The sequence below is a fragment of the Gekko japonicus genome, unplaced genomic scaffold (assembly GCF_001447785.1).
Source record: "Gekko japonicus isolate JY-2015 unplaced genomic scaffold, Gekko_japonicus_V1.1 scaffold2226, whole genome shotgun sequence".
Lineage (NCBI taxonomy): Eukaryota > Metazoa > Chordata > Lepidosauria > Squamata > Gekkonidae > Gekko > Gekko japonicus.
The window spans coordinates 193,239-208,043 of record NW_015159781.1 but is presented as its reverse complement, the minus strand read 5'-3'; the positions used below and the strand labels follow the sequence as shown (position 1 = coordinate 208,043).

Below are 14,805 nucleotides of genomic sequence, written 5' to 3'. Positions count from 1 at the left end.
TGTGATTCCATTTTCCTGTCTGGTTGTCCTTCCTTTTACTCCCTCTTTTCTCAAGATTTCATTCATGTATTCTTATTCCCCTTCTGGGCTTCTTTTGCAAAGCATGGAGGGAGGTATTGTGTTTGGCTGCGCCTTCTGTAGCAGCCATTTTTGGTCCTGCTCTGCCTTCCACATTAGCCATTTTGGGTTGGCAGCCATTTTTAGCTGGCACTCACCACCGCCTCTCAAAATTCTAAAGGTGCCAGCAAGCCCAGAAAGGTTGGGCACCTCTGCTGGAGCAAAGATTTTTTTTCTTGTCCGCTCACAGGTGTAGTCCATGATCTGTAGGCACAGTATTATAAACTCCTTTTCCGGTTTGCATGGTACAAGAGCTGACATACAGTCCCTACAGCAAAAAGTCTGCTTGATCGGACCTTGGGATAGAGAAAAACTGGACACTGATGGCTTGGTCCGCTTTTCCCTTGGTCCGCTTTGCAGCAAAACCCCACTGCTTGTTGCAGAGATGCGTTAGAAAAACCACAATGCAGAACCAAAGTTTTAATATAAAGTATTCTTCAGTAGGGATAAGCATGTTTTTTGGTATTATCATTCCTGACTAGCCATTTCAGCTGGATACATGGCATAAGAGATCTGACCCTTGTAGTAAAACAGTATGATCCAGTTTGGAGACTAAAGAAAGATTCATAGAACCCTCTAAAAGTAGTGATTACAGATTCGATCCATCCTGCTTTTTGATCAATCTTACTCAGTTCCCTTTCCCTTTCGATTTATTGATCGCTCAATCCGGCAGAGCTGCTGGCTCTGAGCGATGTACAGTTACACGGTTTCACACAAGGGACTAACAATTTCATAGGGGTAAGGGAGGACAACATATAATTCTTTAAATCGCACACATTTTGCAGCCGATGGGGATTTTTGTTCAGCTGTAGGCTTCAGACGTGTTCCGGAGGCATTCACTTTTCGGCTTGGCTTGATGATGTTGGTTCTTCCTGGGCTCCTTTGAATCGTAATGCCGCACTGCCACCGCCTGGCCGGATTGGCCCATTACAGGCTTCTTAATGCCAAAGAGGTCTTTTTTTATCAGGCTTACGAGCTGGACATTCCATGCACCGGCTAACACCTCCTCTGCGGGGGGTTAGTGTGCCCACCCTCTCTAAGGAGTGGTACCCATTTTATCTACTCGCTGAAGCTTTCGAACCGCTGGGTGGACAGCGAGCCCTTGTTGTATATAGCTTTTGTCCATGCAGTTCTCTTGACTCCAGCATATCATTTTTGGTGCTTCGGGTGGAAAAGTTGGTTGGATCCAGTCTTAAATTTCACAAACCATGTTCAGTAGCCATGTGTCTATTCTCATTTGCTGCTCTTAATTTATTAGGTAAATAGTTTGGTAATATTAAAAATTGCCCACGGTAATCCTTTTTTATTTCAGTAAAAGTATGTTGAAATAGGTGTTTAGTTGATTTTGTTTTGTTTCTTAACTTAGTAATGGAGGCCTACATTAAAGATGTGTTTTAGACTAGAAGACAGCAACTAATGTGCATACTTTGTTTATTACACATTACGAGGGGGCAGGAATATATATGACACCATGAGCTTCTTACAATAAGAGTGGGATAAAAGCAAATAAAGGGTGTTTCTCATACCTGCTGTAAAACCTTGATACTCTTTTGATTTCACATCTGTGGACTTTTTCTGTTCATTTCCCTAGGAACTACTTTAAACTTGCTGAAGTTCCCAATTATAAATCCTACGCCTTACAGAATATTCAGAAGGAAAGAAAGGCTGGCAGCAGATGCAGCAAAAACGGAGGAAGACCTCAGTGAAGAGGAGCAGAATCACCTGAAAACCCTCAAAAAGCAGAGCTACTTGATAGGTGTGTGTTTTCTGGGAACGATGCCCTCCACACTAATTCCTTACTGTTGGTTATTCTCCCCAGAAGCAGGAATCAAACTGTCCTTCAGTGAAGCAGTCCAATCTCCATGGGAAAGGCAGCACAGTAACCAGTCTGTTTTAAAACCCATGGATCAGGAAACCCCTTGCACATTTCCCGTGCAGCTTAAAAAAGGAAGTGTCCGCCCGGAGTGAATGTGATAGCTTTGTTGAAACAGACTTTTCAGGACTTTAGAACTGAAAGCCAATTTGGTGTAAGTGGACAGAGCGCGGATTCTAATCTGGGAGAACTGGGTTTGATTTCCCACTCCTCCACATGCAGCTGCTGGTGTGACCTTGGGTCAGTCACAAGTTCTCTCAGAGCTGTTCTCTCAAGAGCAGTCCTCGAAAGAGCTCTCTCAGCCCCACCTACCTCACAGGGTGTCTGTTGTGGGGAGGAGAAGGGAGAGGAGATTGTAAGCCTTTCTGAGACTCCTTTGGGTAGTGAAATGTGGGGTATAAATCCAATCTCTTCTTTCTCTTCTCTCTTCTCCTTTACGTTCAGGCTAGGGAAAGTACAATTGGGATTGTGTTAGAATGTCTTTCTTTTGGAAACTTTGTAAACTCCTTCTGTTTGTGTGTGCAGTTCTCCCTCTGCCCTGTTGGTTACACTTGGATTCTCTAAAATTGCATTTGAACTTCTTTGTCTAGGTAACGCTGTCCCCCATCCCCCCCACCCTTGGATCGCTGAGTGAAATCACAGCCAGTAGACTCTAGGCTGCCTGTGTGTTTCAATGAGGTGTGAAAAGGAGGCAGAGCTTTTGTCTGATCCTCTGTGGCAGCATGTGTGCTCTTGACCCCCCTTTTTTTTGCAGCCAAGGGGGAGGGGAGTTTGGGGAAGAGGCTGGTGTTGGAGCTGTATTGCTCCACTGCCCGTGTGCGATCTAGTCATGACAGATGTGCTTTGAAGATTTGAAAATGCAATATAAAGGCTAAGTGCTGTTGAAGTAGGAGGCACTTGAAAATGCAGTATAAATGCTGAGTGCTATTAAAGTAAGAGGCAGCTGTAAAAGACGAGCTGTGCAGAAGGCAGACACAGAAGGAAGAGCTTGTCCTGAAAACGAAATCCAGATGTGAGCTCTTCGTTGTAGAGCCGCAGTCTCCAGAATGCCATACGTCTCCATGGAGGGGGGAAGAAACTGCCAGTTGAAGAAAATGTGAGTAATGGGGTGTATGTTTTCCCTCTTGATGCAGGAAGAGTTGGAAGAACATTTCAGCTCCCACAGAAGTTGAGAAAGAACTACGAAGTTGACTTTGATGCTGAAGCGCTCTCTTTCAGCGCGGAGGAAGAACCTACCCTTCCCTCCAAAACCACCAAGAAAGCTGAACTCTCATACAACGAAGTGAAAGATGCCCGCTGGTTTCATGACACTCCGGGAATTATAAGAGATGGCTGCGTAAGGATCTCTTCTGTTTTTAAGGAGTTCCGTATGTGAGGAGCAGAAGCAGGGCGGTACTCGATCCCCAGTCTGGGAGCTGAAGGCCTCCTTTGTTCCAAACATCATTTTCATAGAATGCACCATCTGTGCATAAATTTGGCACCTGGCTTAAACAGTTCAGGTCCAATGCAAAGAAGAGGCTGCTCCCCCCCCCCATGTCCCACAACACCTTCCAAATTAGTGAAATGCTCCCTCAATTATGCTGTGTATGTACCAGGTTTGCACAGTTACATGTAGAAGAATGTCCTCTGCTATTACGGGGGTTTATGGTCCTCTAGCAGGTTGGTCTACATGTGCATCTCTTCAAGCTCATCAGACTCTGCTTCTGCACAGTTAGGAAAAATTCTACACCAGATCTAAAATAGCAAGAATGGGTTTTTGGAGAGCCTTTGGAAGTGTGCCCTGTGCGTGGTTTTATCCATCTCTATTATGTCCGTGCGCAGCAGATTGGAACCTGCTAGAGAGAAAACAGAGCCCTTTGCTGTTTTGTAGTCCCCAGTGCGATTGTGTAGGAGAGACGGAGGCCTTGGACACAAATCAACCTGACAGAGATTAGCAGCTGAAGCAACAGCTGTATCCTGCACATAATACTTCTTTATTACATGAGGACATTACAACAAGTAGGCATCAGCTGTACTGTGACACTGCTCCAGCAGCGATGGTCTTCTGGTGGAGTAAGTGCATACTTCAGAGACACAGATCTGAGGCAGGCCTTAGTGGCCCTGACCGGACAGAAGAGCAGGACATAAATAAGTTTTCCATTGTTTGTGTTCTGCTGGAACCCGAGTGCTTACTTGGCTGTTTTTTAAATTACGAATGCAACATGGGCAGCCAGATTTGGATATTCTTTGCCCCTGAACAGGCTCGATAGAGGCTGCCTAGAAAAACTTACCAAGGCAGCTGAGCATATGTGATGTACACAGTTCCTCCATTGCACCGGTTGTGCGTAGAATCTGTTAACAGAGGTCATTTTTAAAAAAGAAATCCTAGGCTTTCCTTTGCCTATTGCCCTGGCCTCTTGTGATAGCCCTAAATTCAAGCAAATTATTTTACAGTATATCTTCAAAACACGTGGAGAATGTCAGAAAGCTTTTGACCTGACCCAGGCAGGCCCAATCCGGTCAGATCTCGGAAGCTAAGCGGGGCCAGCCCTGGTGAGTCCTTGGATGGGAGACCTCCAAGGAATACCAGGACTGGGAGGCAAAGGGAGGCAATAGCAAGCCACCTCTCTGCAATGTCCAAGCTCCACTAAGGGTTGCCAGAGGTCAGCCGTGTCTTCCAGGCACACACACACACGAATTTTTAAAAAGAAAATTAAAAGATGGCAGAGATCTTTCCTTGTTTTTCCCTCCTGTCTTCCAGAAACAACAGTTAGCCCCCCTTCCCCCCCGGCCACTTTGGTGAGCTAAAGACTCCAGGTAACAGTTTCAATATCGCATTTGGGATTCTTAGCTTCTGAGATCTGACGAGATCGGGCTTGCCTGGCCTATCCAGGTCAGGGTGTTGGAATGCCTTCCATGGGTTACACGGTCCTGGGAAAAACTGCTTGCTTCAGGGCTAAGTAGCTATTCTGACAGACACCCGCTGGGGTGTCAATTCTGAGTGGTGGCATGGTTTTTTGCAGACCACATCATTCATCATTTTTGTCTTGAAAAACTGATTTGAAAGTGAGGTTGGGTCTATGGGTGTGTTCACAGTATGCCATTTGCTTGGCTCGACTGCATTTTTTTTTACAGCGCATTGTCCCTATTTTACCATTTGTCAGGCTATATCCATTTTCAATATCTGTTGGGGGCTTTTAGCTTCTTCTTCTGTTTTCCAGGCTCTTTAAGGATAGGGCAGGGTAGAAGTTATATACTGAAATATTCTGTGACCTGGTAAAACGAATCCTCTCCCAAAATGTAGCCAGTTGTCCAGGCCCAGTAGGTGGAGGAGATCTGGAGCAAGAAGGCAACAGAAGCCGCTCTGGATAGTGAACACTTTTTTGACAATTGGAAGCATGTTTTATATGTAAGGGAACGCAGCAGCCACAAGATGCTGTGAAAAGTCAGGTCACTCTGGGAACCAAAAGACCACAAGAAAATGGAGGGGGGAGTCTGAAATGACCAAGAGAATTTCTTTAATTAAAGCTGGTTAATGAACAGCTTGTTAGCACAAAGCACATCTGCGTGGTTCAAAGCAGAGCAACTTATGCTTTAAAAAAGTTCCCACAGCTTTCCGCTGGGTCTAGTAATGACTAAGTGATTGTCGCTTAAGGCCCTCTGTGAAACGAACGGCGGGGCTTTGAACTGCTTCGCAGGGAGTAGCTATTGATTACGCGCAGTCCTTTTGTCCGAAGCCTCCTGAAAGGGACAACAAGTTGAGCGAATTGGTAGAGTGAATGGAGTTCTCGGTGGCTTAGTCATTTCCAATAACTGGGCCTGTTTATGATTGCATTTGGAGCGTGTGGAGCAGGACAGGGATGTTGTGCTTCAAAATTCTCATCCTTTCAAAATTAGCTGTTTCTGGCTGGAGACAGGGTAAGAACAGCTGTGTTGAGTCAGACCAACGGTCCATCTAGCCCCAGCGCTTTGTGTCACACACTCTCCAACCAGGTGCCCCTGGAACTCGGCAAACACAGCCCAGAGGCGAAAGGCTCCCCCTGCTGTTGCCCCCCTCTGCCCTCCCACCACCGGTATTCAGAAAGACAAGTGCCTCCGAATGCGGAGCTTCTGTTTAGTAACTGCGCCCGAGAGTTGCTGATGGGCCTCTTCTCTGTGAATCAAGTTCACTGGGAGTATCGTTGATTTATGCCACCTCTTTGGCCAGTGTGGCATTGTGCCAGTGTTGGGGGGGCAACTGCTCTGAGAGAGCTTAGCCAGTTCTGCTCCTCTGCAGACACGGGGCCCTGTGCTAAGCAGAGTCATGCTGGCGTGACACCAGTGTCACACTTAACACCAGCAGGACTTACCAAGGAGGTGGTGTTGGTTGTTTTTCTTAAAGAAGTAATAAAATGAAGGAGAGGAGACCAGTGTAAGCTCCCATTGGGGAGGAATGTGGGGTATCAATGAAGGGAATAAAAAAGCAAATGAAATAGTTATATGGGTAACTCACTGCCAGTGAAGGTAGTGATGGCCACAGCCATCGAGCATCTACGAGAGATGAGAGAGTAAAAAAACCTCCACATTCAGAGGTAAGGGTAAAGGTTTCCCTTGCTCGAAAGCCAGTCGAATCTGACTCTAGGGGACGGTGCTCATCTCTGTTTCAAAGCCAAAGAGCCACCGCTGTCCGAAGACTTTTCCATGGTCATGTGGCCAGCATGACTAGACACCGAGGTACACGGAACGCTGTTACCTTCCCACCGAAGCGGTACCTATTTATCTACTTACAGTTTCTCGCTTTCAAACTGCTAGGTTGGCAGGAGCTGGGGCCAGAGATGGAAGCTCACTCCGTCATGCGGCACTCGGGACTCAAACTACTGAACTACCGATCTTCCGGCTGGCAGTTCAGCGTCTTAACTACTGAGCCACCGCAGCCCTAAAACCCAGTGCTAGGACGCAACATCAAGGGAAGGCCTTGGCCTCTGTTCCCTGTCCGTTGGCCCTCTAGGGCAATTGACTGGCCACTGTGTGAGACAGGATGCTGGATGAGATGGACCACTGGTCTGATCCAGCAGGGCTCTTCTTATGTTTTTAAAGAGCTGGGACTTGACATCTTAGGCTACTCCAGCTGGTATAGGAGGACCAAGAGGTCACTGTGCTAGTCCTGCAGTTTTGCGGATGTTGGCTACAATCCAAATGAGCTGCATGTGGAGACACAGCAGGAACCTGGCATACAGCCGGGGCTTTCTCCAGCGTTTGCCATCTCAGAGCCAAACCGGCTCAACAAATCCCTGTTCAGCCAGGAAGTTCACTGTGTGGCCTCGGGTGGTAACTGTCTCTGTCCAACAAACCTCCCAGCCCCAGGTAGTTGGGTGGCTCTAGAATATCACTCTTCCTTTTTTGTGGCCCATTGAGGCCATTAACATTAACCGAGATAATTTTAATCTTCCTCTGCAACTTCTCCATCTTCTTTCCCTTCTTTTTCCTTCTGTTCCTTTTTCTTATATTGGAATCTCGTCAGGACATTAGATAGAGTCTTTTCCGGTTTTCTTCGTTCTCTTTTCTTAGCTCTTGTTTATCCACTACTGCCGCGAGTTGAGTGCTTGTCCCTTCTTCTGGCTCCTCCTCCGAGGATTCTGTGGGGTCTTCCTCACTTTTCCTCCCTAAGTCCTGTCCATGTCGCTCATGGGTGAGTGCTGGGCTTTTGGAAGGCGAGATGCCTCCTGCCATATCACAAGAGGAAGGTATCCACCCCCCCCCCCTTTTCAACAACCATTTGCTATTCTTTATTGGAATGCTGCAGGACATGAAACAGCACATCCAAGGACGCTTTGAATTTCTGAGCAAGTTGCAGTTCTCAGTAAGCAAATCCAGGTGAAAACCATTTGTTGCTTTGGCATTAGCCCATAGAGAGCTGCGGCTTCCTTGCGTTCCTATGCTTTGCTCCTTCGACTTTAAGCCCTTATCCGCTGTCCTCATTCATTCAGATTTAGCTAACCTTCCCAGCCTTCTAGCCCCTGAATAACATTCAGGCGGCGAGCGCTGTCTTGCCATCAGCGACCTGAGAAGTGTTAATTCTAATCTTTTCCCTCGCCCAGTACATTTCAAGTGATTTTACACTTTGCGTCGCCATACAGCTGTTCAAGAGCCTCGTCTTCCCTTTTCTCTTTTTTGGGGGGCTAGAAAATGGGTACATCTGCCTCGAGCCCATCTATAATGTTGTGTCTGCCTTTGTGTTTAGGTTTTAAACCTCCTGAACGAGAAGGAAGTCAAGCTCGTCTTGCCTACGTGGGCCATCACTCCGAGGACGTTTGTGCTGAAATCTGGGATGACCTTGTTCCTGGGGGCATTGGGGCGCATTGATTACATACAGGTAAGGGGCAGGTGGGGGAAGCTCATTATCAAGGTATTACCTGCGCATTCAAGAGGGCTCTTCTGCACAGGTAAGGGGGCTGCACTGTACAAAAGGGTACACAGACTTGGATAATATGAGCAGAGGACTGTGGTCTGTACTGCTGTATATAGCTTATTGCAAGTGAGATCCTGTCATGTAATTTCTCTCCCACTTTAATATGTCATGGGTGGCTCCAGACTTGTAGAATCCCAGGGCACTGGTTATGGAATGTCCTGTTTTTGCCGATTGCATTGACTCCCTTTGCGTAATCCGCCTTGAGTCCCCATGAGAAAGGCAGACTTCCAATAATAAAGTATCAGAAGGCTCTTGGGTATGTTGCACATCCAGGAACGTTCTGCAGGTATTAGGTTTTGCAGATATTATTGCCAGGTGTAGACAGGTGGAAGCAGAGGGATATAAAAGGAAGCCGTGTCAGGTTGGTAGCCCTGTGGGCCTGCAGTACAAAAGCCAGATTTGAGTCCAGTAGCACCTTAAAGACCACTGGAATGTCCAGGGGGCAAGCTTTCAATGATCCAAACTCCCTTCAGCAGAAGGAAACACAGTTGCTCCCTGTCCCTTGCAAGCATATCTCCACCTGCGAGATGGAGAGATGCTTGCAGACAGGGTACCTTGGTGAAGCAAAAGGCCTTTCTGTCCGTCAGGGTCCCATTTCAGGGGCTTCTCCTGGTGTCAGAGTTTGCTTTTTGGGGTCAATCAAGAAGTCAAGTGCCATCTCAACACTCCTGCCGGAGGGAATTTTAACAAACAAACTGGAATGTCAGGCTTTTTGCCCAGGGGTTCCAAAATCAGGGAGGGGTGCCAAAGTGCATGCTAGGTGCATCAGCAGGAAGGGATGGAGTGTCAGGCTAAGGAAGTGTCCCCGTGGATCTCCCCGACTGGGTTGACAAGAGAGCTTGACAGAACAGCCACAGTGTGACATCTATGTGTTGAGCCCCGCCCCCCGCCCCCAGGGTCTGGCCCGTACAGGCGCAGTCTCCATTTGATGAAATGGAGCTTGTAGCTTTCCTGCAGGCTCCAAATGGGACAGGCCTGCTTTGTCATAAGCACATCTGAATTTGTTCATAACACCTCACTAGAGGTGGGTGGTGTATCCTCTGCTGGATGATCACACGACATGGGATATTTGCTCCTATTGTGGCATCACAATAGCCTCCTTCAGAAGCTAAGCCACTGCTCCCTGATGGTGGTGAACTACTTGCCAGCTTTAAGGTTAATTAGTTGACTGCATTTATAGCCTGTGTTCCTCCCTGTGCTCCTGTGACAGCTCCGTTCCTTGAATCCAGGCCAGTGTTTTAGAGTGCCCTAATCCATACCAGGAGCTGGTGTGGGCAGGAAAAGGGGAAAAGGCAGTTGTATTCACTGTAGCTCTAGACAGAGAAAAAACTGGACTTCTTAAACTGTGCTCCTGTCTGAAACGGTGCTGCCTCCTTTTTCTGACACCAAGCACTAAGAACAGAACACTCCCCAGTGGGGACCCAAAGCTGCTTCCATCGTACTCCCCTGCTCCATTTAATCCTTACAACGACCCTGTGAGGTAGGGTAGGCCTCAAGGGTGTGACTGGGCCAAAGTCCCTCGGTAAGCTTCCATGGCAGAGTGGGGATTTAAACCTCGGTCTGCTAGATCCTTGTCCAATACTCTAACTGCCGTTTCTTCTTTTGGGGGGGGTGTATATTCTGTGTAGGTATATGTGTGTGTGTGTATGTATGTGAGCCTGGAACTGGTGGTTGACTTCTGGCAACCCCTAGTGGGGCTTGGACATTTCAGAGAGGTGGCTTGCTATTGCCCGCCTCTGCGCCCCAGCCCTACTATTCCTTGGAGGTCTGCCATCCAAGTGCTTGCCAAGGTCTGACAAGATCGGGCTTGCCTGGGTTATCCAGGTCAGGGCTGTAACCGCTACTTCTGAAATGCTGCATTGAGCCCTGACCTGGATAGCCCAGACAAGCCCGATCCCATCAGATCCCAGAAGTTAAGCAGGGTCGACTCTGGCAAGTACTTGGATGGGAGACCTCCTTGGAATACCAGCAGTCAGGAGGCGGGTGCAGGCTTTATTCAGCCACCTCTCTGAGTATCCTCCAGGCTCCCACTAGGGGTCAGTCACCATGACTTCCAGGTGTGCGCGCACACTCACATAAAAATACAAAAATTACAATAAAATGTTGGGTTGTCTTTGAAGCATGCATTTCAGATCATTATCAGCCTCCTTTCCTCTTTAGGGAGCCCAGTCCTCTTGGTTTACTGTTGTGGCCTCTAACCTGTTGCCCGTACACATCACGCTGGTCGAGAAAGCAGATGCCGTCTATCAGAAACACGCAGGTCACAAGTTACTGAAGGTATGGCAGCGCCGGCCCGTACATCGTTTTGAGACTGTGAGGGCAGATGCCTTGTGATCTCTCTCGTTTCACAGCCGTTCATCACGGTGCCTCTTGGGCCCAGCACAAGGCCAGCTTTGTTCTGCTCTTAGCCAGCACTGTGGCTCCCTTGTCTCAGACAAGTTCCTCCTATCTCGGTGGTCCTCTCCTATGTAAAAAAAGAAAGGAATACTTCACATTGTGTTGGCTTGTTGAGTTTCTCGAAAGTAGGCGATAGAAATAGAACGCTTTTCTGTGTGTTTTGATGCAACAAGGTTGGTCCCTCTTAAAATCACATCTCCTAGATTAGATATGAGCTCCTTCGTGGATTTGTAGTTATTACTACCGTTCGTTTTTATAGCACTTCTTAAGGCACAAAGGCCGCGCCATCTGCATTTGAAATGCTGGAGAGGAATAATGGAGTGCTACAAAGCCACCAATGTTCCCTCTAATTCCCCCCCAGTGGAGTGCTACAAAGCCACTAATGTTCCCTCTGATTTTTCCCCCCCTACTGAGTAGAGCAGTTGACATCCTGAGCAGAATATAACTGGTGTAACCTTAAAATGGGCAGACTACTGCTGAGCGGGGCTTCCTGTGTTAATGAGTGGCCGCTCACTCCCACAGCTTAGAGGGAACACTGAAAGCCACCCCAGCAATTCTGTGTCTGATGTGTCATCCAAGGCCACCTGTCTATTTTCTATACCACATAGCGTCACTCTGACCTTTCCACTGGTAAGAGTCCCAGATGATCTCCTACTGAATAGTTGACTATGGGACACACCATGTTGAAACTATCCAGATGAGAGCTTGACCGCAAACCAGAAGTCTCTGAAGGCTTGTGTATATGTTCTTCCAGAGTAGCTGGTGGGACTGATTCAGGAGTGGGCTAATAAATAGTGTGAAATTAAAGGAACTGTGGCCTGTAAACTTGCTCGTTATCTTGACTAGACAACTCTCCCAAGTGTCCGTCATTTTTATTGTTTGAACCAGAGGCTTTACTTCTCTCTTGTAATGCAAGGTCCCCATGGGAGGCGAAGAGCGAATGAAAGATTTCCCGTCGCTTGTTCCTCAAGATGTGACGTTGGAAGGAACTGGTGATGCTGAGGCTGTGGCTGACATAAAGCTTTCATCTGCCGGTAACTTCTCCACCTTCTTCTCTAAACGTTCTCTTCTGTAGGCTGGCTACTCTCTGTTGGAATTCATGTTGTCAAACTCTGGAAGTGGATTGATTCTAGTATGAAGACCCAGTCCAGTGTAGTGAGGTTTTTACATGGGTCCTGATTTCTGCAGACCTCTTAATAAAACTTTATGAATTACTGAACGCCAGGACTTTTTTGTAGGCACTAAAGAGAACAATTTCTGAAGGGACCTCGTTTTAGTGTTTGGAAAAGGGAATTATTTGGCCTGGCCTTGCTTTGACTGAGCATAAACTACCGTCTGTGATTAGTCCAATGTTTCCTTTTCATCTTGTTTGGACAAGTGACGTGAAAGGAATATTCCTTCTCCGCAGGCTGGGTGGCTGTTACAGCTCATTCAAACAACAAAATGCATCTAAGGTGCTATACTCCAGAAGGGACAGCGCTGACCATCCGGAGACCTCCTCTGCTGCCACACATTGTTCAGATCAAAGGGGAACGTTTGAGAAGAAGTCCAGCCTATAAGACTAAAAAACCCCCTCCCTTTGTGGAGAACCAAAGCAGAAATGTTAAAAAATAGGGGGGGGAAATGTCATCTGAATGGTAAGTTGTGGAGAATGGAAGCTCTCGGGTGTCACTTTACCTGACATGACAAGACTGCTTCCTATTTTAAATAAATTGAGTAAACGTGCCCTGACCTGGATAGTCCAGGCAGGTCCGATCTCGGAAGCTAAGCGGGGCCAACCCTGGCAGGTATATGGATGGGAAGCCTCCAGAGAATACCAGGGCTGGGAGGGAGAGGCAGGTTATCAAGCCACTTATCTGAACGTGCTCCATGCCCCAGTAGGAGTCGCCAGAGGTCGCCATGACTGCCAGGCACAGGCGCGCACACACACATACAAATGCAAAAATGCCAAAAGAATTGAGTAAACTCTTTGAGGGCTCAAATACAATGGCCCTGCAGCCCTGAAAGGGGCCATGGCTCAGTGGTAGAGTATCTGCTTTGCATGCAGGAAGTCCCAGGTCCAGTCACTGGCATCTCCAAAGAATTATATAGGAGGTGATGTAAGCAGCCTCACCCTGGGACCCTGGAGAGGCAGTCAGGGCAGAAAATACTGACCCTGCCAGACAAATGGTCCGATTCAGTATAAGGCAGTTTCACGTGTTCAGTGCTTTGGGAGACTCCGAGTAGGAGAGAGCTCTCTGATTAACACATGAATTGTTTTCCCAAGACACTTGCCCAGTCTTGGTTGTGGACAGCAGCTTCCGACAGGGATTGCTTCCAAGACCATGCACCAATGTAGTCCTTTTAAGGAAGGAGCTGTGGCTCAGCAGCAGCTGGGCATGCAGAAGGTCCCGGGTTCAATCCCCGGCATCTCCAATTAAAAAGATCTGGCAGGAGGTGCTGTGAAAGACCACTGAGACCCCAGAGAGCCGCTGCCAGTCTGAGTAGATGATACTGACTTCGATGGACCAGTGGGTTTGATTTAGTATAAGGCCACTTCATGCGTTCATATAATCAGTATTGTGCCGTTTGTGTGGCAGTCTACATAGTTACCGTTCACATTTCTCATGCTGTTTCAGCAGGCCAGCTTGGAGTTCTTTCCGTCTGATTTGCTTCATTTTGATGAATATTACTGGAAGAGGAAGGAGGGTCTCAGATAAAACTGCAGCAAGATTGGTATGTGGAGAAACGAGCCACGTGTGGCTGTCGGCCTGTAACGGGTGGAAACAGCATCGAGAAGGCAAACAGCATCTGAACAGCCTGACCGGGGGCCTATCTTTTACTTTGCCTTTCGCATCGTGTAGGAACCGAGAGATCTAGCAAAACCCATGCATTTTTCAATATTGGGTTTCGGGCGGCACTTTGCAAACGGAGTCCCATTGCCTCCCGAGAACTCATTTCTTGCTGCAGAAACGACTGAACCTGGCTGTGAAAAAAGAGTAAGTGGGTGTCCAGGTTGCTGTGGGGTGGGACCTGGAAGTTAAGGAACGGGAAGCAAAGCCAAGATCCAAGCAGGAGTATGGGAGCGGGTATCCAGTGCAGTTATACCCCAAGGGCTTCTGTTTCACCACAGCTGAATTGTTCTAATAAGCTGTGGCCACGCTGAGATTGTGAGGTTTAGACTGAGCATGACACTGGCTGAGGCGAAGGCCCCTTTCCCTAAGACTTGCCACGAGGTGCAAGGGATCGAGTTCAGAGGGGGGAAAGCGTGTTTGCCTCAGCCGGGGTCACGCTGAGTTAGGCCTGAAGGCCTTCAAAGTGGAGAGAGCGGACCATCTGAGAAGCCTTCCCTACTTCCACAGGAAGGACTGCGGATCACCCATAGAGTGGCCAGTGGGGTCAATGCCTTCCGTGGTCCCATTGGAATTAATGCAAATAAGGGCACAGCAATCTGAAAACACCAAACAGTCAGAGGGGTAAACATTGGGAAGCTGTATTTTACCTCTGAATTGTAATCCCTCTCAAATAAAAATGGACTTTGAGAAGGAAGTATTCTGGAATATACCTTGGGATAGAATTACAAGAGTTGGAAGGGACCTCCAGGGACATTTAGTCATTCATTCCTGCACAGTGCAGGAAATTCACAAATACCTCCCCCCCCCACACACACACACACAGTGACCCCTGCTCCACGCCCAGAAGATATAAAAAAAACCCCTCCAGGATCATCAGCCAAACCGGCCTGGAGAACAATTGCTTCCTGACCCCAAAGTGGCAATCGGCATTTCCCTGGGTGTGTAAGAAAGGGCCACAAGAACTAAGCACTGAGGCAACCCTTCCTGCAGCCTCCCTCTCGTGATCTAAGTTCTCAGAATCAGCAATGCTGTCAGATGGCCATTTAGCCTCTGTTTGAAAACCTCCAAAGAAGGTTTGAAAACCTCCCAGGCTGTTCTCTATCCGACTGCAGAACTGGAGGTGACGAGAAAAACGAGATGTTTGAAAGAAACCCTGG

At 47.8% G+C, this 14,805-nt stretch overlaps 1 protein-coding gene across 1 annotated transcript in view; it reads left to right on the top strand.

Moving 5' to 3' along the window:
- NOA1 (nitric oxide associated 1) overlaps window positions 1–14,205 on the top strand; it is a 17,674-nt gene extending 3,469 nt beyond the window's left edge. The window contains exons 2-8 of the mRNA XM_015406976.1: window positions 1,709–1,873; window positions 3,124–3,326; window positions 8,190–8,321; window positions 10,578–10,694; window positions 11,731–11,848; window positions 12,223–12,451; window positions 13,436–14,205. Of these exons, the coding sequence (XP_015262462.1) occupies window positions 1,709–1,873; window positions 3,124–3,326; window positions 8,190–8,321; window positions 10,578–10,694; window positions 11,731–11,848; window positions 12,223–12,428 (941 nt within the window). The 3' untranslated portion in view covers window positions 12,429–12,451; window positions 13,436–14,205. The remainder of the gene's footprint in view (window positions 1–1,708; window positions 1,874–3,123; window positions 3,327–8,189; window positions 8,322–10,577; window positions 10,695–11,730; window positions 11,849–12,222; window positions 12,452–13,435) is intronic.
- The last annotated feature ends 600 nt before the right edge of the window (window positions 14,206–14,805 follow it).